The 22,200-nt window shown below is 43.9% G+C and overlaps 1 protein-coding gene across 2 annotated transcripts in view; it reads left to right on the top strand.

Annotated features, from left to right (window-relative positions):
- Positions 1-22,200, top strand: part of CPXM2 (carboxypeptidase X, M14 family member 2) — a 134,860-nt gene that overhangs the window by 80,944 nt on the left and 31,716 nt on the right. For both annotated transcript variants that reach the window (XM_043926315.1, XM_043926314.1), the window contains 3 exons: positions 10,109-10,193; positions 11,177-11,327; positions 19,621-19,709. In XM_043926315.1, the coding sequence (XP_043782250.1) occupies positions 10,109-10,193; positions 11,177-11,327; positions 19,621-19,709 (325 nt within the window). The remainder of the gene's footprint in view (positions 1-10,108; positions 10,194-11,176; positions 11,328-19,620; positions 19,710-22,200) is intronic.

The raw sequence follows: 22,200 nt of genomic DNA, 5'->3' as shown, positions 1-22,200 counted from the left end.
AATTTGGTACTTAATTTTCCTTGTCTGGTCCTATTATTTTTATCAGGAGGTTTGAAAGAGGATGGGATTATATTTCCAGTACATCTGCTATGTTCCTGAGTACCAGCGTTGATGCATATCTATACACGAGCTCATTTGGTCTTCACAAATGACAGTTGTTAGAGGATAGTGATGATGCAAATCTGCTCTCTGACTGCGTTGTGTGTTGCTCAGAAGCACAGTGAAAGATGTTGGGAAGGATTCATGAGATCAGGTGAGATCAGGTTGGTGATTGATCTGGGGGTACTAAAATTCTGTACCCAGAGTCAAGGGAAAAGAGGAATATGATGAAAACCAAAGACTGGGAGACTAGGGCTTCCAGGATGAAGAAGCAGGAATGAACAAAATCTGACCCTTTCCTCCCAGGTCGCAGCCACATCCTTGATGAGACACTTGACTTGTTCTTCTGAGATACAGTAAGGTCATGTGTATGGAGACAGTTTGTAAACTGAAGGCTGGGGGCATATGAGTTATTATTAGGAAATGTTAGTATAGTTGCTCTTTCAAAGAAGGGGAAAATTGTATATTTATAAGAAGTTGGTGGTGCTGGTTTAGCTGCTAAGTTGTGTTCGACTCTTGTGATCCTATGGACTGTAGCCCAAGCTCCTCTGTCCATGGGATTTCCCAGGCAAGAATACTGGAGTGGGTTGCCATTTCCTTCTCCAGGGGGTCTTGCATCTCCTACCATTGGCAGGTGGATTCCTAACCACTGAGCCACCAGGAAAGCCCCTTATAGGAAGTTACCAGGGCAAGTATTTTTGTTTTTTCCTTAAAATATGTTTTTAAGAGTGAATGTAGCATCTTCACATACATCCTGTCCCAAGAGATAATTGGACCTTTTCCCTGTGCAGAAGCTTAGCCCACAACATTCAGATAAATGTTTTGTCTTTCTCATTGTGTAATGTTTGATGGATACAAAAGCCTTTCTGTAATATACACTTAAATGTGTGCATGCTCAGTTGCTTCCATCATGTCTGACTCTGTGTGACCCTTTGGACGGTGACCCACCAGGCTCCTCTGTCCATGGGATTTTCCAGGCAAGAATACTGGAGTGGGTTGCCATGCCCTCCTCCAGGGGATCTTCCCGACTCAGGGATTGAATGCACGTCTCTTGGTAGGCGGGTTCTTTACCACTAGCGCCACCTGGGAAGCCCATATTACTTAAGGTAGTAAGTATCATAATAAAGGACTTCCCTGGTAGCTCAGACAATAAATAATCTGCCTGCACTACAGGACACCTGGGTTCGATCCTTGGGTCGGGAAGATCCCCTGGAGGAGGGAATGGCAACCCACTCCAGTATTCTTGCCTAGAGAATCCCATGGACAGAGGAACCTGACTGGCTACAATCTGTGGGATCACAAACAGTCAGACACGACTGAGAGACTAACATTTCATTTTCATCATAATAAAACCAACAGTCACAAACCCACTGCACAGCTGAGGAGCTGGAACATTGTCAATACTGTTGAAACTATTTATGTTTCAACATAAACTATTTCCTCATCCTGCCGAGATGCTTCTTCCCAGAAGTGAAACTGTTCTCTTTATTATTTATCTATTATCCCCTTGCCTTTTAAAAACAATCTTATCACACATGCAAAAATTTTTCTTTTTTTGAGATTTATAAAAATGATTTTGTACTTTATTTAGCTTTTTTAACTTGTCTTCCCCCCAAAATTATGCTTCAGAGGATCATTCATGTTGCCTATAATTGTAGTTCGTTAATTTGTTCTGTGTTTGACCTTGTAAATTTGTTGTTGTTGCTCAGTCGCTAAGTCATGTTTGACTCTTTGTGACCCCATGGACTGCAGCAGACCAGGCTTTTCTGTCCTCCACCATCTCCTGGAGTTCACTGAAATTCACGTCCACTGAGTCAGTGATGCTCTCCAGCCATCTCATCCTTTGCCACCCTTTCTCCTTTTGTGTTCAGTCTTTTCCAGCATCAGGAAAATGATGACTGACTTTTCTAATGAGTCATCTCTTCACATCATGTGGCTAAAGTATTGAAGCTTCAGCATCAGTCCTTCTGATGAATATTCAGAGTTTATTTTCTTTAGGATTGACCATATGCCACCATTTATCTGCTCTCCTTCATGGAGATTGGATTGATCCCTTTTCAGTTTTTTATTATTTTATTATACATTTTTTTGGTCTTAAAAATAACATTGGTGTTAACATTCTCGTATATATCTCTTGGAGCACATGTACAAGGGGATCTTCGTGGTATGTTCTTGGAGTAGAACTGCTGAGGTGGAAAGTATGTAAACGTTGAGTTTAGTGGAATAATGACGAGTCATTTTCCAGAGTGCTTGTCCAAGTAGCCTCTCCTCCAGTCGTGTTTTAGAGTTCTTGTTGTTCCACATTCTCACCAGCATTTGGTATTGCTGTTCTCCTAAATTTTCAATATAAACATTGTCTTTTCAATATGAAGCAGTATCTTCCCTTGTCATCCTAACTTTCTTTTCCCTAATCACTAATAGGGTTGAACTTCTTTTCCCATTTTTACTTGCCTTTTTGTTACCTTTACTGTGAAATACCTACCATGTTTCTTGCTGTTTATGTTGTGTTTTTCCTTTGTCTCATTGCTTTATAGAGTTAAAAAATATATATCCTGAATACTAATCCTTTTGTTAATTAAATGTGCTCAAAATATATTCTCCCAGCTTAAGGTTTCTATTACTGGTTTCTTTATGATGTCTCTTGAAAAGTGAAAATGTTTTATTTTTAGTTAGTTCAGTTTGTTTGTATTTTATGATTATATTGTGTCATGTAGAAAATCCTTTCATACCTCATGGTTACAAAGTGATTCTCCCATATGTTCTTTAATTTTTTTAAGTTTCGCTTCTCACATTTAGTAGTTGATACTTCTGGTTATGATTTTTATAAAAGATGTGAAACATCAGTCCAGTTTCAACTTCTTTTTATATTAATATCCAGTTGCCTTCAGACAGGTTTTATAATAGTTTGTTTCCCATTGCTTCCCTGATAGCTCAGTTGGTAAAGAATCTACCTGCAATGAGGGTTCGATCCCTGGGTTGGAAAGATCCCCTGCAGAAGGGAAAGGCTGCCCACTCCAGTATTCTGGCCTGGAGAATTCCATGGACAGTATAGTCCATGGGGTTGCAAAGAGGTAGACACAAATGAGTGACTTTCACTTTCACATTTCCCATTGAAATAAGACATCTCTGTCAAGTTTATATGTGCGTGGGTCTGTTTCTGGGCTCTCAATTTTGTTCTATTTATAATGTGTCTTAATTACTAAAACTTTAGAATAAGTCCTAGTATCTTAATAGGGCAATTCCTGCTCACCCTGTTTCTTTTTCCTGTGAAGGGTCTTGATTATTTTCTTCCATGTAAGTTTTAGTATCAGTTTGTCAAAGTTTCTTTAATATGCTATTGGGATGTTTTGCTTAGAATTGACATACTTTTCTCTTCATGGGCATAGTATATAAATCTCCACTTATTTATGTCTTTTAAAATGTCTTTCAATAAAGTTTTCTCCATACATGCCCTGTACATCTTTTGTTTTATTTCTATGTACTTTATTTTTGGCTGCTGATATATAAAACTGTGGTCAATTTTTGTATAGTTGCCTTATGTCCAGTCATCTTGCTGAACTCTCTTATCAAGTCTAGTAACTTTTCTAGCTTCTTTTGAGTTTTCTTTGTAGATTGATAAATTCTTTGGGATCTGAATTTTTTGCTTCTTGCTTCTGTTACTTCTTTCCCATGGAGGATGTTTCCTTGTATGTTTAATGATTTTTTTTTTTGTAATTGTGAGTGTTTGTATAGTGGAACTTATTGAAATTGTTGAGAACCTGACTTGAAGATTCTTTTCTTTAGAGAGGATTCGTGGGTGCTTCTTTGGGGAGCCAGGTGGATGCTAATGTTTTGAAGGCATTTCAGCCCCTTTTGAGAGCCCAGGAAAGAGTCCCTGAATCAGCTTTCCTGTCTTTTGTTGTCCCCAGGCTGTTTTGATTCCAGCACCGCTATATGCATTTTTTTCTGGGGCAACTCTGCTCTTTTTGTTTGCTCGCTGTTCATGTTTTTTTTTTTTCCAGTTCACAAATCTTTTTTTGTTTTTGTTTTCCCCCTTGGAGATTTCCTTGACTTGCTTTCTAGCACTCTGATGTTTTAAAGCATTCAGTTGTTTTAATGTAACCAGCATCTAGTTGTAATGAAGTAGAAAGCTGTGTAAGTATTTAGATGATGGACGTTCTTGACTTTTATTTCAACCAGATTAACATCAAGTTAATTATCTGAATATGTTCCAGTTTTTTTTTTTTTTTCTTTTGTAGCCCACCTCCTGTTTCCTGATCTGAAGTAAGGCTGGTTTGGTGGGAATCTCATATAAGGATAGGATTTGGGGGGAGGGGGCATTGTTTTTTTTATTTCTGTTTTTGTTTTAAGTGAAGGAGGTGGCTGGAGCCCAAAGGAGCGTCAGCGTGGCCTCTCAGTCTTTCTGCAGTTGGAAGTCTTTGACATTAAACCCTTCTTTACTTGGGCTGCTTTGCTTTTAGTTGAAATCTCCAGTCACAGAGAATTAAATGTCAAGGTGGTTTTGTGATGTGGAAAATCTCTCTGAGGGAACTGGAAAAAAGCCACAAAGTGCTGTGAATTTCAAGCCTTCCCCAAGGATTAGGAGACCAGGAAACACTGGGCATTATAGCTCTGATTTTTGAAGCTGGGTCTCTAATCACAGTGGATGTGTCTGTCACAAAGAATGAAATACGTGACTTTTTCCTTCGATAAGGAGAATGTTGCATTCATTAACCTGCCCGCTGCCTCCTTCATTCCTCTGGGCTGCATACCCTTTCTCTGCCCTGCCACAACTTCCTGCACCCACCTCATCACAGCACTTAATCACAGTCTCTTGAAATTTCTAGTTTACTTCCCCTCCCCCGCCATTAACCGGTAAACATCTTGAGTAAACAGATCCCTCATTAACCTGTAAACATCTTGAGTAAATAGATCATGTATGCTTTGTCTTTGCAGTTCAGAGGCTGGAATGGTATTTGCAGCGCGGTAGCTGCAGGGTTAGGAACAGGACTTAACACATTCCACTTGCCTTAATCTTTTCAGGCAGATAGAACTTTCAGACACAATTCAGTCCCACCCCAGCATTACTGATTGGCAAATCTCTCTCTTCTATCACTCTGGATTATCGACCTTCTTAAATTTAATTCAAAAGTAATTAATTCTTAATTTCTTTATAAAAGTGACAGCCCCGATTGTTATCATTACTAGGGCCTGAAGGGTTAGGCTTGGATATCAGTGGTTCTCTGAAAGTGTCTGAAGGGAGCATCTGAGTTACGTTTACAGTTCAATTGATAGTCCTGGATGCTGATATAGCATTTGGCAGTATATTAATTATGATTTATTGTTCATGTGAAAAACTCAGATTTATGGAGCAATTATTATGTTCCAGACACTGTGCTCCTGCTCTACATGCATTACGTCATTCATCCCTTACTCACTGTGCAAAGGCGTAGAGTGACCTTACAGTTGCCTTGCAGCTGGAGCTCAGAGGTCACGACTCTCATGAAAGTCCCAATTGCTAAGTGGAAGGACTAGGAGTTTAGTTTGGGCTTCTTGACCTCAAAGCCTGAGGCTTTAATCAATGTGCTATAGCATCTCTCAATATATAAATGAATATATATATATATAAAACTTCCTGGTAGGTAGCCTTATTATTTTTGGAAAGATTAGGCAGCTTGTCAAGTGTATGTAGTTAGTAAACAACAAAGCTGGATTTAAGCTAAAATGGTTCGTGCTCATTTCTCTATTCCCACTCTTACTGTACTTGTACTAAATGCCATAGCAATAGTTTCCAAATGTGTGTGTATAAATGAAACGATGCCTCAGAAGCCAATGAAATCAAATTTTTTAAAGTACTGAAAGAAAATAAAATGTCCATCTAGAACTCCCAGAAAAGATGTCATTCATAAATGAAGGTGAGACAAAGCCTATTAAGACAATAAAAACCTAAAAACTTATTGCCAACTTATCAGCTTTAAGAAGAGTATCAAAGAATGTTCTTCAAGCAGAAAGAATATTGTCCCAGATGGAAATATGAAAATGCAAAAATAAATGAAGGCTAGCATAAAGGTTAAATAAGTAGGTTTATAATTACTAACCATACAAAGCAGTAGTAGTAAATATCTTAGAAAATTTAAAGAATTTATAGAATTAAAAATAAATTCCAAAATCATGCAAAAGGCCGAGGGATTAATGGACTTAAATCATTGTATGGTTCTAGTATTATCATGAAAGTATTAGACATTAAAATTTGAATAAGACTACTATTTCAAGGATACATGTGTAGTCTCTAGGCTAGTTGTGAAAAGAATAGTGTGAATATTTAACTAGTCAGTTAATAAAGGAAAAAGATAGAATAATAAGAATATTTGATCATAAAATGAAAATTCAAAAAGGAAACTGAAATAGATGGGTCAAATAGAAAAGAAATAGTAAGGTGGTAAATATAAATCTAAATATAATACTAATTAAATTTAAATGAACTATATTATCCAATAGAATAATAATATTATCATACAGTACCTAAGAAAAAAATCCATGAGAGACAGAGACACAGTTTAAATAGTTTAAATTTAAACTGTGTCAGAGGTTAAAAGTAAAGGATTAGGAAAAATATCAATCTTAACCAAAACAAAGCGTGGTTAGCTATCCTACTGTCACACAAAATAACTGTAAGGCAAGAGGTATTGGTAGAAATTAAAAAAGGATATTTCATAATCATAAAAGTCAATCAACAAAAAATATATCACAATCTCAAGTCTGTATGCACTCAACAACATAGCTTCATAGTATATATAGCAAAAGTTGAGAGAACTAGCAGAAACAAATAAATTCACAGTCAGTTTGGCATTCTTTTTTACATACTTCTTTCTATAACTGTTAGAGAAAGCAGATAAAAAATCAAGGATGCAGAAGACCGGAACAACATAGTTAATCAGTTAAGCTCAGTTGCTTTGGTCGTGACCTGCTCTTGGCGACCCTAGAGACTGTAGCCCAGCAGGCTCCTCTGTCCATAATAATCTCTAGGCAAGAATGTTGGAGTGGGTTACCATGCCCTCCTCCAGGAGATCTTCCTGGCCCGGGGATCAAACCCATGTCTTATGCCTCTCCTGCATTGCAGGCAGATTCTTTACCACTGAGCCACCAGGAAAGCCCAACATTTGTTCAAAATTATATGTGTGGAACATTGCATGCAGCAGTCACAGAACTGCAGTGAGTTTTAGTGCACATGGAACGTTAGCCAAAGCTGCCTACATGCTGAGCCATAAAGGAAGTCTCAACAAAGGATTTATGATTCACCATGATTCAAAGTATGTTCTCTGTTCACAATGAAAGTAAACTAGAAACCAGCAGTAAATAGATAACCGGAAAACCTCTAGTACTTGGAAATTTAAAATTGTACTCTTAAAATAGTTCATGATCAAAGAAGAAATCACAACTGAAATTCGTATTTTGAACTGAATTCTAATAGTTTAGAGGCAGACAGGGGACAGGACAGGAGGAGTCCAGGCAAATGCAACAGTGTGTGCAAAGGCCCTGAGGCAAGAGAGAGTGTAATCAGTATCAGGAATTGAAAGAAAGAGCATGGAAAACAAGAGGTAAGCAAGGGTTTTGTAGAATACGATGAAGAATTTGGTCTTAATGCTAAGATAAGAGTGATATTTTAAGCAGGGGGTGATGTGATAATATTTCATTAAGAAAAGTAAGCCTCTGACTACAGGATAGATTGAAGGGCAGTTTAAATTTCAGAAGACCGTTTGGAGGCAACTGCAGTAGTCCTGGCCGGAGAGAACGGGCTGGATGGTGGCAGTGCTGCTGGGGGGCGTGGGAGGTTCTAGAAAGCTCTGGGAGGTAAAATTGACAAAACCTGGTGATGAATTCAGTATCAGGGAGAAAGGGAGGCTGGGGAACCAAGGAGGACTTTGGGATTTTGTTGCCCTGGGTGGATGGCAGTATTTTTCCTGGGGCAAGGGCTCCCAGGTTGGGGTACAGAGTGGACGAAGTGAATCAGTTGGTTTGGGTGCAGGTTCAGTTTGAGACGTGGCTGAGATGCTAAGTGGAGAGGTCAGATAGGCAGGAGGACAGGATGCAGGAGTGCAGGTCAGAAGAGAGGGCTGAACCACCCAAGCAATTAATCACCCTTCGGACGCAAGTGTTGAATTGGTTCATGTTTGTTTTTTATTAAGTTTGAGAAATTATTATTTGGTTTTCATTCTTTTTTTTCCTCACTCCCCTTTCCTTTGGAGAACTTGTTTGAATTGTTCTTTCCATCCCTTTTTGTTTATGTGCTTCTTTTGAGCATGCTAAGTTGTGTCTGACTCTTTGCAACCCCATGGACTGTAGCCCGCCAGGCTCCTCTGTCCATAGGATTTCCCAGGCAAGAATACTGGAGTGGGTTGCCATTTCCTGCTCCAGGAGATCTTCCTGACCCAGGGATCGAGCACGTGTTTCTTGCGTCTCCTGCATTGGCAGGCAGATTCTTGACCACTGTGTGACCTGGGAAGCCCAGCTGCTTTTGAGAGGCTTCCTAAATTCATCTCCACTGTGCAGGATACACCCCTCCTCTCTGCCGCCTGCCTGGCGGGGTCACCATGGGGCATGATCAGCAGAAAAACAGATGGCAAAGGAACTAAGGATGCAAGCCATTGGGAAATGATTTGAATGTGGGAAACAGGTTGCTATTTGGGGTGAAGATAATTTTCCAGTGCAAAGGATCTGAGCACTTGCTGAAGTGCCTTTCAGAAGGTTTGCTTATTAGGCCTTCACACGCAGGCATGCGCCCAAGTCCTTAAGCTCCCTGGGAGGAGCGTGCTACTTGATAAATCCTGGCTTCCAGCAGGTACTCACACAAAGCTGGTGGGCAGGCGAAAGAAGAAGGGAGAAGGTTCAGCTGAAGATTAGTTCCCAAGCTTGTGTAAAAGCATCTAAGAGTAGTAACTTCTGGGTTTCCCTGGTAGCTCAGATGGTAAAGAAGAGCAGGAGAACGGGGTTTGATCCCTGGGTCAGAAAGATCCCCTGGAGAAGAGAATGGCAACCCACTCCGGTGTTCTTGCCTGGAGAATCCCATGGACAAAGGAGCCTGGCAGGCGAACCTTCTTGCGATCTATCTGGATCCTGAGTCCAAGGAGATTTCACAGTCAGAAAACAAGGATTCCGAATGCTTCAGCTGGTGGAATGTTCGAAGAGATTAGTCCACTGGTGCTTTTAGTTCCAATATTTTAAAAAATTTAAAAAGGAAGATGCTCGGGAAGACTTTTCTCCATTGCTTTAACAAATAATGTTATAAAAAACTGAGGCAGAGGGGGGGAAAAAGTCTTTTTTTTTTTTTTTTTTTTTGCCTAGCCTACCACATTGACCTCCATGCTGGGAAGTCAAATTTTGGCTCTTTTTCCCTCAGTAATTTCTGTGCAGTAGGATGTGGTGACAGGGGTCTGGCTTGGGGCCCGGATATCTCTGGATTATTGCTGAGGGTGGGGTCAGGGAATTGTCTGCCCGGCTCTGACAGCCAAGGAGAAACCTACTATCTCTCAGAGACTCAGGCTGCTGTGTTTGTGGTTGGTGGGATCTCATTTGTTACGTTCCCAAATCAGTTTTCCAAATGGTTTCTAGACTGACTTTTCCACTTTTACTGAGATTACTTTTCTGTGTGGAACTCTTCTATTGTGTGTGACGTCAGTGTTCAATATAAACAAACGTTCAAGTATTCGTGGATCTTTATGTGCGTGACAAAGTTTTAATGTTTATTGGGGGCCAAGCGTTATCCTAAGTGTTTAAAGGGTATGAAACCATTTACCGCTTACATTAATATTTTAAGCTTGGTGCTTTTGTGATTCCCATTTTATGGATGAATAAACTGTAGCATAGATGGGTCACTGAACTAGCTAAGGCCACAGGGAGGGTGAGGGTTGGGCCAGGGTGTGACCCCACGCTGTCCACCTCTGGGACCCACTTTGCCCTTTGCTGTACCTCTGTGTGGAGGAGGGAAACCTTTTGAAGTGCGTAGTCCCAATGATGTTTTATTTTTTCTTAGGAGTGACTGGGTGACCTCCTATAAGGTCATGGTGAGCAATGACAGCCATACGTGGGTCACTGTTAAGAATGGATCTGGAGACATGGTGAGTCCCCTCTAACCATGCCCTGGGGATCTGGCTGTCAGGGCTCTCCAGAGAGAGGCAGTGGACACCCAGCCAGTGTTTGCACCTGGATGTTGGCTGATTCTGTGCCAACTCAAACCAACCATCCAGTCTCATGGATGATGACCCGATTTCCATGCCCTGAAACTCAGAACCACGTGGTCCGCATTCAGGGCTCGTGTAAAAGTCAGAGTTGCTGGGATGTGGTATCTTTCGCAGGTCACAGGTCAGCCCTGGAAGATCAGTGGCATGTGGGTTATGTTGGTGCCCACACGGCTCTTCAGTTATAATAGTTCCTGAGCTTACTTTAATTACCTGGTCTTTCAGCTCCCTGCCTCCCTCCAGGTTAGCCAGTTCTGATCCTGTCACCCTCTCTCTCGGGTTCTCAAGTTCCTATCACAGTGCTCAGTATCGTCCACAGTCTGCCTGCAGCCTCTGTTTTGACCTTCTTTCCCATTCTCAGCCCCCTCCTTGTACCCACTCCTCTGTGTTCCAGTAAAAGTGAGACAGTTGCTCTTCTGCTGAATCCAGTATCTGGGCTCCTCCAGCCATCACTTCCTTTCCTCTAGAATCCCTCCCATTCCTGCATCTCGAGTTTTCCTTCAAGGCCAATTCAAACAGCACCTCATCCCCAAAGCTTCACCTGGTTTTTCCTTCTTCCAAAATCCCAAAGTTCTGTGGCTGTCTCTCTGCCATGACGCTAATAGATTGCACCTATGATATCTAAGTTTAACCCTCCTCCTCCTCCCTGCTCCACCCCCATTAGATGGGTGCTTCCTGAGGGCAGGGTCCAGGCCTGATCCATTTCTCCTCCCCATCCGCGCCCCCCCGCCCCGCCCCAAATGCCAACCTCACATTTAAGTGTGCCTTAATGAGATCTTGTGGACTGAGTGAATTACTGACTCTTTCATGACTTGATAATCAAGCTCTAAAAGAGTCTCCTTTTCCCCCTTGTGCATACATAGATATTTGAAGGAAACAGTGAAAAGGAGATCCCTGTATTGAACGAGCTGCCTGTCCCCATGGTGGCACGCTACATCCGCATAAACCCCCAGTCCTGGTTCGATAACGGGAGCATCTGCATGAGGATGGAGATCCTTGGCTGCCCATTGCCAGGTGGGTCCGCCCTTCTGTGCTTCCTGCAGGGAGGGAATGCCAGTGGAAGACAGGTGCTTTGCCAGCAAGGTGAATAAAAATAAGCCACACAGTCTTTTTCTCATCTAAGAAAATTACCACATCTATTGCAGAATATTTAGAAAACATAGGTAAACAAAAAGAAAATGAAAATCTCCCAGAACCCCACTCAGAAACACCATGACCATTTGGGGTATTAGGGTAACATACCAGCTGTGGTTTTGTCCACTGGGACTTTACGATGATGCTTATTTCAAGGTTGAAAATTCACCCAGCGCTGCTGCTCAGAAGCAGGCAAAAAATTACATAAAATTTTTTTGGTAACGTGTTTGTTGCCTTTGAGTGCTCTTGCCACACGGTTAGAGGACGTGGCAGAAGTTGATTTCAAACTTGATCATGTATATAGTCTTTTTCGATTTACGTGGTGAAGTCTCTTTCTGTTTAAGTACCTTCATTTGGATGCCTGTATCTTTGGGTGCTTGTTCCTTTAGGTTGTCTTCCCCTTGCCCTGTTTTCACATGATGGAATTGGGTGTAACCCCAGGGTAGAAGGAAAAAAAGGGCTTGAATTAACATGCACTTTTTGCATGTGGACCTTTGCTGGTGTCTGCTCTGGTCAAGCTAATCTGGTCTGGTTTGCAGTTCTGTCGGCCTTTCAGAACCTAGGGATTTGTGCCTGTACAGAGCCTTTTGTGGGCTTCCCTGGTGTCTCAGATGTTAAGAATCTGCCTGCGATGCAGGAGATTCAGGTTTGACCCCTGGGTCAGGAAGATCCCCTGAAGAAGGGCATGGCAACCCACTCCAGTATCCTTGCCTGGAAAATCCCATGGACAGAGGAGCCTGGCGGGCTAGAGTCCTTGGGATCACAAAGAATCGGACACAGCTGAGCTACTGACACCACTACCACTGCTGGAGCCTTTTGTGGAGGCTTCTTCATCCTCACCAGACATCTCCGGGGGCAGGAAGCTGGCCTCCAGGACATTCCTAAGGCCTTTCACCAGAGCCTCTAGGAATTTCCACCTCCTGTCCACCCACAGTCAGGCCACAGCAAACAAGGAGCACAGCTTTGGGTTATCTCTACAATACTTCCTCCTCCAGGGAAGTCTCAGCATTCTTGTCTTATCTGAAACACACGCCTTACTGTCTCTGAGTTCCCCCTGCCAGGAGGAGGGTACCACCAGCCCTGATGCTCTCAGGTGCCTCTATACCCATCATACTATTTCTGTAGCCATCCCACCCCCACACCGTAAATTTATACTTACTGAGTTTTCGGAGCTATTTCATATCATTTATTGCTTTTCCCTCAACCCTCTGCTATCCATGAATTTACTCAGAACAAACTCTATATTGAGAAAGACAAGTCTGCTCACGTGCCATCTACTTACCCTCCCACCAGACAGATTCTTTGTTCCTTATTTGTACTTATTAGATTACAAACTTTTTTCATGTCACTAACACTATTAGAGACCATCTATCTTGGTAGGTGTTTTTATCCACCATATCTCAGGTTTTCAAACTGCCTCTTATAGTTGGAAATTCAGTTGTTTGATTGAAAAATTGGAAATATAGTCAGAAAATCAGTTTGATTCTAAAGAATTTCACAGTGGACGTCTTTATTTGTTTCATTATGCATGTCCAAAATTATTGGGTGAATTATGGGATTACTGCTTAAATTAGATGATGGTACAAAAGACCCTGATGCTGGGAAAGATTGAAGGCAGGAGGAGAAGGGGACCACAGAGGATGAGATGGTTGGATTCAATGGACATGAGTTTGAGCAAACTCCGGGAGATGGTGAAGGACAGGGAAGCCTGGCGTGCTGCGGTCCATGGGGTCGCAGAGTTGGACCCAACTGAGCAATCAAACAACAACGAGAGGTGGGATTGCTGGTGGGAAAGCAGTGTGTGTTTTCAAGGCTGGTCCAGAGAAAACGTGAAGGCCTCCCAGTGTGGGACCTGGGCCCCCTTCTGTGGCTCATTCATCCTGGGGTGGCGATCACAGGGCCCGCCCGCTGCCGCCAGGGTCCCACTGGGCTTTGCTGAGCTCACTGCGTCTGCAGACACAGACCCAGGCCGGGGACTGTGAGGCCGGCTTTGTGCCTGGTTGCTCAGCGCGGCCTCACTCTGCTTGCTTTAAAGAGCAGGGTCACAGTTTCTCTCTGAGGGCAGGGATTCATCTGTGGTTGGTTAAGGGCAAAGGGCAGCCTGTGAGAGTCTCATGAAATAAATATTTTCCTGTGAAGTTATTCTTGGGGTGTGTGTGTTTGAAGACAGGTCCTGGGGGCAATTTAAACACAAAGACAGAGTTACAGTGTGAAATCTGGACGGGTTTCAAGAATGGCCTTGGAGTGGTTCTATTTTCCAACCCCAGATATTTAGGGCTGTTTTTCTTCTAAAAGTTACTTAGCAGTCTGCCCAGAGGGGAGCTGGCCTTTGTACATGCCACCTGGTGGTCACATCTGAGGTCCTGGGGTGGCTCGGGGGTCCCCAACATCCATGTGGGAAGGGGAGTCTTGCTCATTTGCTTTGCTGTCGACACGGTTCCTTTGTGCAAGTTAATGAAGCCAGGGGTGACCCAACCAAGTCAGTCACTCAGCCCAGCGTGACTGGTGCTGGTAATGCAACTGCCCAGTATCTGTTCTTCCTGCAACTCTTGTTCATGAAAAATTCATTTACCTTTGCTTCTGCTTCTCTTTGTTCTGTCCTCACTGTCTTCCTGTGAACCCTCAGGTTGGGGCAGAGGAAGGAGAAGAAGCTTTTTAAGTCTTCATGAATAATGTTTTTAGAAATTTTTGAACTAGAACATGAACTACCTTATACAGGGCCAATTCATTAGCAAAGACCCTGATGCTGGGAAGGATTGAAGGCAGGAAGAGAAGGGGACGACAGAGGACAAGATGGTTGGATGGCATCACCGATTCAATGGACCTGAGTTTGAGCAAACTCCAGGAGATGGTGATGGACAGGGAGGCCTGGCGCGCTGCAGCCCAGGGGGTCACAGAGAGTCGGACACGACTGACTGACTGAACAACAGCCACAGCAAAAAAGCTCAAAACTCATAGAAAAGGGAGAGGGCTGTTTAATGGTTATAGTTTCAGTTTTGTAAGATGAGGATGTTCTAGAGATCTGTTTCTACAAGAGTGTGAATATATGTAATGCTACTCAACTATACTTTTGAACATGGTTAATCAGAGGGTTTCCCGGACTCGGGTGAGCAGCCTGGTGGAGATGCTGTGAGGTGGGGTTGTGTGAGACGGGGCAGAAGATAAGAACAAATGATGGCTCTGTGCTGATGCGGCGAGGTCGGGTTACATGAGATGGGGTAGAAGATACACGAACGACGGGCTGCCCCCTCCTTGGAGCCACGTGGAGCTGTGGGTTTGATGGTTTCACTGACAGTAATGACCTACAATCAAAACAAGCTCTGCCAGGGGTCCACGTCTCCCCTTATTCCTCTTGGAGCGACCTTGTCCTGAGAACAGTCGGGCGGGGCTGGACAGGTGCAGCTTCTTCTCATTAGGGAGCCAAGCACCTTGCGGAAGGGGCTTGGCGCCGTTTGCACTGGTGGCAGGCCATCTGTGCTCAGGAGTCTCTGCTGGGTATCAGGGCTTATGGTGATCATAAGGCCCTGAGTGAAAGTGAAAGTGTTAAGTCACTCAGTCATGTCCGACTCTGTGTGACCCCATGGACTGTAGCCCGCCAGGCTCCTCTGTCCATGGGATTCTCCAGGCAAGAATACTGGAGTGGGTTGCCATGCCTTCCTCCAGGGGATCTTCCCCACCTGGGCATTGAGCCCAGGTCTCCTGCTTTGCAGACAGGGAAGCCCCATAAGGCTTTAGTAGTGGGTATTTCCTTGGGTGAGGGGCTGGCCTCGTGTCAGGGAAGGAAAAGGGCTGTGGTGGCTGCATTTCTGGTGTCCCGTTAGTCCTCAGAGAGCACTTTGAGGTCAGCCATTGTTTTCCTTTTTAAATGAGGTGAAACTAACGTAACATGGAATTAAACATGTTAAAGCATACAGTTCAGTGCCACTTTGTGTATTCACAAGATGGTGAGATTGCTGGCTCTCTCTGGTTTCAGAACTTTGTCATGGACCCCAAAACACCCTGAACCCACTTTCAAATCACTTGCAAATCTCCTTCCTACATCTCTGGGTAACCTCTAATCTGCAGTGTCTATGGATTCACCTGTTCTGGTAAAGTATATCATGAGCTCAGGGACTGTAGATAGCAGTGAGCCCCTGGTCCAGCAAAGGTAGCCCTTTCCTCTCCCAGTTGAGAACTCCCTCCCATCAAGCAAGATCCCAGCCCCCAGAGCAGCAAACAGCTGAGCGGAATGGTCCAAGAGCCGGGGTGTTCCCTTGGATGTCCGCTAATGGGGTTTAGTCTGCAATTATGACCATCCAGTGAAGTGAGCTGGTGCTGGCTTTGGGAGGAGAATAGCGTGTCCATGTCATTGAGGAGCCAGGGATATTCAGGGTGTGGAGTCATTTCCAGGGCTGCCGTAACTCAGCACCAAAAACTGGGTGGCTTCGGATAACAGAGTTACCATCTCACAGTTCTGGAGGCGAGAAGTCCAAGATCAAGGTGTAGCAGGGCGGTTTCTTTGGGAGACCGTGAGGCAGCGTCTGTTCTTGCCTCTCCCGTGGGCTGCTGGAGGTCTGCTGTCTGATTTTTGATGCTCCCCAGCTTGTGGGTGCCTCACCCCCGTTTCCGCCTGCGTCGTCACATGGTGTCCCCTGAGTGCTTCTGTCTGTGTTCACCTTTCCGCTTTGGATAGACACAGTCCTAATGGAATAGGGCCCACCCTAAGCACCTCATTTATACCTGATTAGCCCTGTAAAACCCCTCTCTCCAAGTAAGGTCGCGTTCTTAGGTAGGTCCTGGGAGTTAGGACCAACATATCTCTTTGGGGTGGGGACAGCACTCCACCCAAAATAGGCTGAATGAGTAGACCTGTTGGGATGGAGCAGAATTTTGAGTCGTTGAGTAAGAGAAGTGAGGCGGGGAGGAGTTTGTAGACTCCACACTCCCCGTCTGGAGTCTATTCCCATAACTAAGGTGTTCCAGAAGGAATCAGCTGGCTTTCAGCACATCTGATGCATGAAGCCGGCCACATAAAAGGAATCAGGAGGCTGATTCTCCAAAGCACCCTCTGTGAGAATAAGGTCTTGCAGACTGAATCAGGACTTCTGCTTCAAACGTCGGAAGTGCTGCTCAAATTCGCTGAAGTAAGGAGGGGGAGAAAAGGAAAATTTTAGTTCACAGTAATGAGTTCCAGAGGTAGATGTGACTCTGGCTTCAGGCAAGAAAGGATCGACAATCTCGGGGTCTTCTTGATGCAGTCAGGGCTCCCCTCCTCACCAGCTTGCAGTCAGGGAGCTTGGCCACTAACACCCCGAGCTCATCCATGTGAGTTGACTCCGGCAGGAGGCCCTCCTCCTTTGGCTCTGGGAGGAAAGTCATCTTACGAGCCCAGCTTGTATCCTGGGATCATCTCTGAGCCAGTGGCTGTGGCCAGAACATGTGTACTTTCACTGGCTGGACCTGGGTCACATGCCCATCCCTGTGAGTGTTGGGCGAGTCTGTTCCATCAGACGCATCTGGAATAGATTTCACACAGGAGATAGGGATTCTTTTATCCACAGAAGAAAAAAGAGGACAGTGGGTTTGGCTGAATAACGGGGCATGCCTGCAGACTCTGGGCCCCAGGGTGGGGTGGCTGGGCTTGGTTCTCACTTATTACCTACAGTGTTGAGCTCCTAGGAGGGTCTCAGTTAAACTTCATCCAATCAGAATAAGTGGAGAAGTAAAGAAGCATTTGGACAAAAGGTGGAAGGTGGAACGTTGTGAAAAATGCTCACCTGGGGTTCCGAGACAGTTCTGGAACTTGGACCTGTATCCTCAGACAAATTGGTTAGTCTCAGGGAAGGAAGTTACAAAACATGGAGATATTTCATATGTACAGTTCTGAGCTTTCCTTCAATCCTTTTTAAGAACCTTGAAGGCATAACTTGTGTTTGAAGACAAAAGGGGCTTTGCCAGAAGAATTCTAGAAAGAGGTTCTGGGGACTTGGAGGGTGGTGAATAGCTCTGAGGAATCAGCTTATGGGTACATTCAGTGTCAAGTCTTGTGAAAAATGTGCTTGACTTTGAAACCGACAGGTTTGGAAATCAAAGGACAAGTGGCTTGCCGGAGAATGCAGTCAGTCTGCCCTTCCCAAAGGAGAGAGCTTGGAACAGAACTGGGGCCTTGTGCTAAACCCGAGTTGCTTTTGCTTCTTTTCTGAACAGAATACCAGCTTGCCCCAACCCCTACCCCTGCGTACATTATTTGCTTCTAATAGTGTTACTGGAAACCCTTTTGTGATTATTAAAAGCCACCTTTTTGGCCTTCGGGTCAGTATGTGTTTTTCAACCTGTTGCACGTGGCCGCAGTTCTCCAGGGTGAAGCCAGTCTTTAAGGGAATCCCGGGGCTGGTTCCACGTGGCAGTTACACCCTGTGGCCGTGGGATGCAGACAGGTAGCCGGCTCAGGTGATCTCAGGGTGTGTAATATTGCTGGCAGTGTGCTCAGTACTTCAACACGATGCTTCTCAAGCTTCTGGATTTTTTAAAAATGTGGATTCTGATTCAGTAGGTGTAGACTGGTTCTTGCAAGCAGCTGGTGTTGCTGGTCTGTGGCCTTGTTTGGTGGCACGAATTGAGACTTTCCATTCCTGACCCCACTGGGAGCAATTGTTCCTCCTTCCATGACCCGCCATGGCCACCACCTGCAAACTGTCCTTGGAGCCACTTGGATCAGACGCCTGCTATGGTTCCAGCTTTGTTCACGTGGTTCCTGAGTTCATAGGTTGACCTGTCTAAAGTACTGTGTGCTCTCTATATTGCAAGGAGACCTAAGCTGATCATGATTCCTGGCTGCATGGAGATGGAGGTGAAGGTCGTCAGCCTGGCTGAGGCTCTGTAGACCTCGCAACTTTTTGTCAGGTCAAGAGGGAGTCCTCAGGGCCCGTGGGATGGTCCTTTCCCCCTCATCCTTCTTCTAGCTCTTCCTGCTCCCTCTTCCCTCATTTATTCTGAGTGTTCTTTGTTTTTTGGACTTATATAAACAGTATCAGCTTATAAGAATTAAAGAAAGAAGTCAGTGTATACAGAAGAGAATCAAGTCAAGAATAGACGTCTCCTCCCCAGTCCCCAGAGGTCACCACTCTTAATATGTCCTAATCACGCCTGTTAGGGTGCTTTGGCTTCAGCAACAGAAACCCAGCACCCCCTGGCTTAACAGTTCAGGCAGTTCTTTATCTCACGTGACTGAAAGTCCCAGGGGAGGTTCATGGGGATCTAGGGTTGGTTCACTCAGTAACTACTGAGGTTCTCTTCTCACTCTCTCCTCTGTGCCATGAAAGGTCTTGCCTTCAGCGTGGACTAGTAAGAGTGACCACTAACCACTAAGATTGGCTTAGACCAGTCATATTGTACCCCTGCAGCTGAGGGCATGAAGTCAGTTTCCTAGAAGTGGAGAAGCAGGGATTCCCAACAACACAGGACTCCTGTTAGGAAGGATGGAAGCGGACTGCATGTTGGGTGAGCAACTGATAGTGTCCACCACACTTCCAAAAATCTCCATGCAGTTGTGATGTTCATTCATGAATTCCTTTATTCATTCACTATCCCTTCCTTCATTTAATGTGTCAGTTTGCCAGACACTAATACTAACAATTTTATATTATTAATATATTATATATAATACATATAATTATATTATAATAAATTGTTAATAGCAATTTATTAACATTGTTAATAAAATAACAATGGCATCACCAACTCAGTGGACAGGAGTTTGAGCAAGCTCTGGGAGATGGTGAAGGACAGGGAAGCCTGACCTGCTGCAGTCCGTGGGGTCACAATGAGTCAGACACGACTGAGCTATTGAACAACAAATACTAACAATGAATCAGTGAGAGAGGTACCACTGTTCCCCTGTTTATGGGTGAAGACATTAAGGAAAAACTGCTCTAGTGATTTATCCAAGGTCACGCAGCTCACGAGTAGAAGAGCAGAGATTGGAACCCAGGCATTCTGGCTCCAGGTCTGTGCTTTTCCCCACTAGGTTAGTTCTCACTCTTAAAATGCTTCTTGAAATTTGGCTCTTTCACCTCTGTGCGAATGCTAGAAGCTGGAGGTTGGGCTATGTCCCCACATGAATCAGGCCCCTAACAGAGCCACCATAAGTAAAGGAATGATGTGGATGAATTCAAAACTATATTTCTGTCCCTAGATCCGAATAACTATTATCACCGACGGAATGAAATGACCACCACCGATGACCTAGATTTTAAGCACCACAACTATAAGGAGATGCGTCAGGTAAGACTCAGGTTTGTCAGAGGGAAACCTGTCTTGTGCCCAGGAGCATATAAGTTTTTGTGTTTTTATGGTTTGTTGAGGCCACACTAAATCTTGTGATTTCGAGGTTAAGAATGCGTTGTTGGGGTTGGGGGGCCTAAAGGAGGCCTCTCTTTCCAGCAGGCGATTGAAGCAGAATTCGAACCCAAAGTTTCTGGTTTAGTACTGTAGTTCTTCCTCCTACGCTGTTGGTGGAAGTGTAAAGTGGTGCAGCCACTCAGGAAAACAGTATGAAGTTTCCTTCAAAAACTAAAAATAGAGCTATACCGTATGACCCCGCAATCCCATTCCTGGGTGTATACTCAGAGAAAATGAACAGTTTAATTTGAAAAGATTCATGTGTCCCAATGTTCATTGCCATGTGTTCATCAACAGATGATTGGCTTTAAACGTTGTGGTATATATATATGTACAATGGAATATTAGCCATAAAAAAAGAATGAGCATTGCCATTTGCAGCAACATGGATGAATTACGAAAAAATTATCCTTATTGAAGTACGTCAGGCAGAGAAAGGCAAATGTTATGACACCACTTATATATGGAATCTAAAAAATAACACAAACGATTTTATATGCAAAATAGAAACAGACTCACAGACATAGAGAACAAACTGTGGTTACTAAAGGGGAAAGGGAGGGTTGGAAGTATACGTTAGGAGTATGGAATTAACAGATACAAACTACTGTATATAAAACAGATAAGCAACAGGATTTACTGTATAGCACAGGGAGTTACAGTCAATATCTTGTAATGATCTATAATGGAAAATAACATATACATTATATATATATATATATGTATAAAAAACTGAATCACTTTGTTGTACTCCTGAAACTAGCATGATATTGTAAATCAAGTATACTTTAATTTAAAAAAATACTGTAGTTCTGAAGAATCACTGTGGGCTTGAGAGGTAGCACTGATTCAGGGACATCAGTCATGTGCAGAGTGGAAGAAGAAAAAGAATCTAGAACAACACGAGTGATGGTAAGAGCAGGAAGTTCTCACATAGTACCTACATCTATTTCCCTACATTAGGAATTTACCTGTGTTAACCTGGTCAGCCTCTCTAACCACCCTGGGAATGCAAGACTATTGTTGTCTTTATCTTACTGATGGAGAAACTGAGTCTCTGAGGGAATATATAACACCCCCTTGTTATTCAGATTCTCTGATTCTCAGTATTAGAATTACTGGAAGAAATCGGAAAAAATATCTATACTTGAAACGTGCCTCAGGCCAACTGAAGTAGAATCCGTAGGAAAAGGGACTGGGGATCTAAAGTTTTAATGAAAGCTCTGCTTGCGGTTCTAATATCCAGGCAGGTTTCAGAACAACTGGCTGATTCCTTTATTGCTGCTAGTGCTTTAGTACTGTTAGGAGGAAAAGACTTTACAGATGAGACTGTCCTCAAACATAAATATAGAAACCAGGGACTCTGGAAGTAAGTCAGAAAGAGGAAAGCAAATATCACATACTATATGATAAATATATATGGAATCTAGAAAAACGATACTGATGAATCTGCTTGCAGGGCAGGAATAGAGACTCCACAGAGAACAGACTTAAGGACACAGTGGAGAAGAGGGTGGGACGAATTGAGAGAGTAGCATTGAAATATCTGCGTTACCACGTGTGAAATAGACAGGTGGTGGGAAGTTGCTGTATAGTGCAGGGAGCCCCAGCCTGGTGCTCCGTGACCGCCTAGAGGGATGGGATGCTGTGGGAGGTGGGAGGGAGGTCCAAGAGGAAGGGGACATGTGTATACCTGTGGCTGATTCGTGTTGATGTCCGCAGAAACCAACACAGCATGGTAAAGCAATTATCCCCCAATTAAAAATAAATAAATCATAAAAAAAGAAAAGTAATTTAAAAAATAAACATCTCCACCATAATTAAAAAAAAAAAAAAAAGAAACCAGGTACTCCTGAGCTGCTGACAGCATTTGCACACCGGGTGTGGTAATGCTTTATCTGAAACCCCTGTTCAGAACTCCCCCAGCCTTGTGCTAGAAAGCCCAGGGAAGTGCTGGCACGTGGAGAAGTCCTTAGATATCGAAGAATCTGCCGGAAGAGACAGAGCAGAGAAATAGACCCACAAAGGTGTTTAACGAACAAGCATTCACCAAAGGCCAAGAGAACATGGCTCAAAGCCAGGGCTCAGAGGTGCCAAGGGAGGGGGCCAGCCACCGCACGGGGGCAGGAGACTTCCCTGAGGTCGGAGCAATTAGGCTGCGCCACATGGGATTCCTCTGCCTCAACGCAGGGAATCAACAAACCCGGGTTCGTCCTGATGTCATTTAATCTGAGATCCTCACACACAGCTTCCAGACACCTGTCAGCATAGACGTGGAGGTGGGACGTGCTAAAGAGATTGTCTTGCTGTCTGGCTCTGCAGAAGCGAAGCTAATGTGCTGGGACTTGAGTCTGTGAGTCATCCCTGCAGCTCT

This window comes from Cervus elaphus, chromosome 15 (assembly GCF_910594005.1).
Source record: "Cervus elaphus chromosome 15, mCerEla1.1, whole genome shotgun sequence".
Classification (NCBI taxonomy): Eukaryota; Metazoa; Chordata; class Mammalia; order Artiodactyla; family Cervidae; genus Cervus; species Cervus elaphus.
The sequence above is the reverse complement of the archived record's forward strand: the minus strand, read 5'-3'. Positions and strand labels throughout refer to the sequence as shown.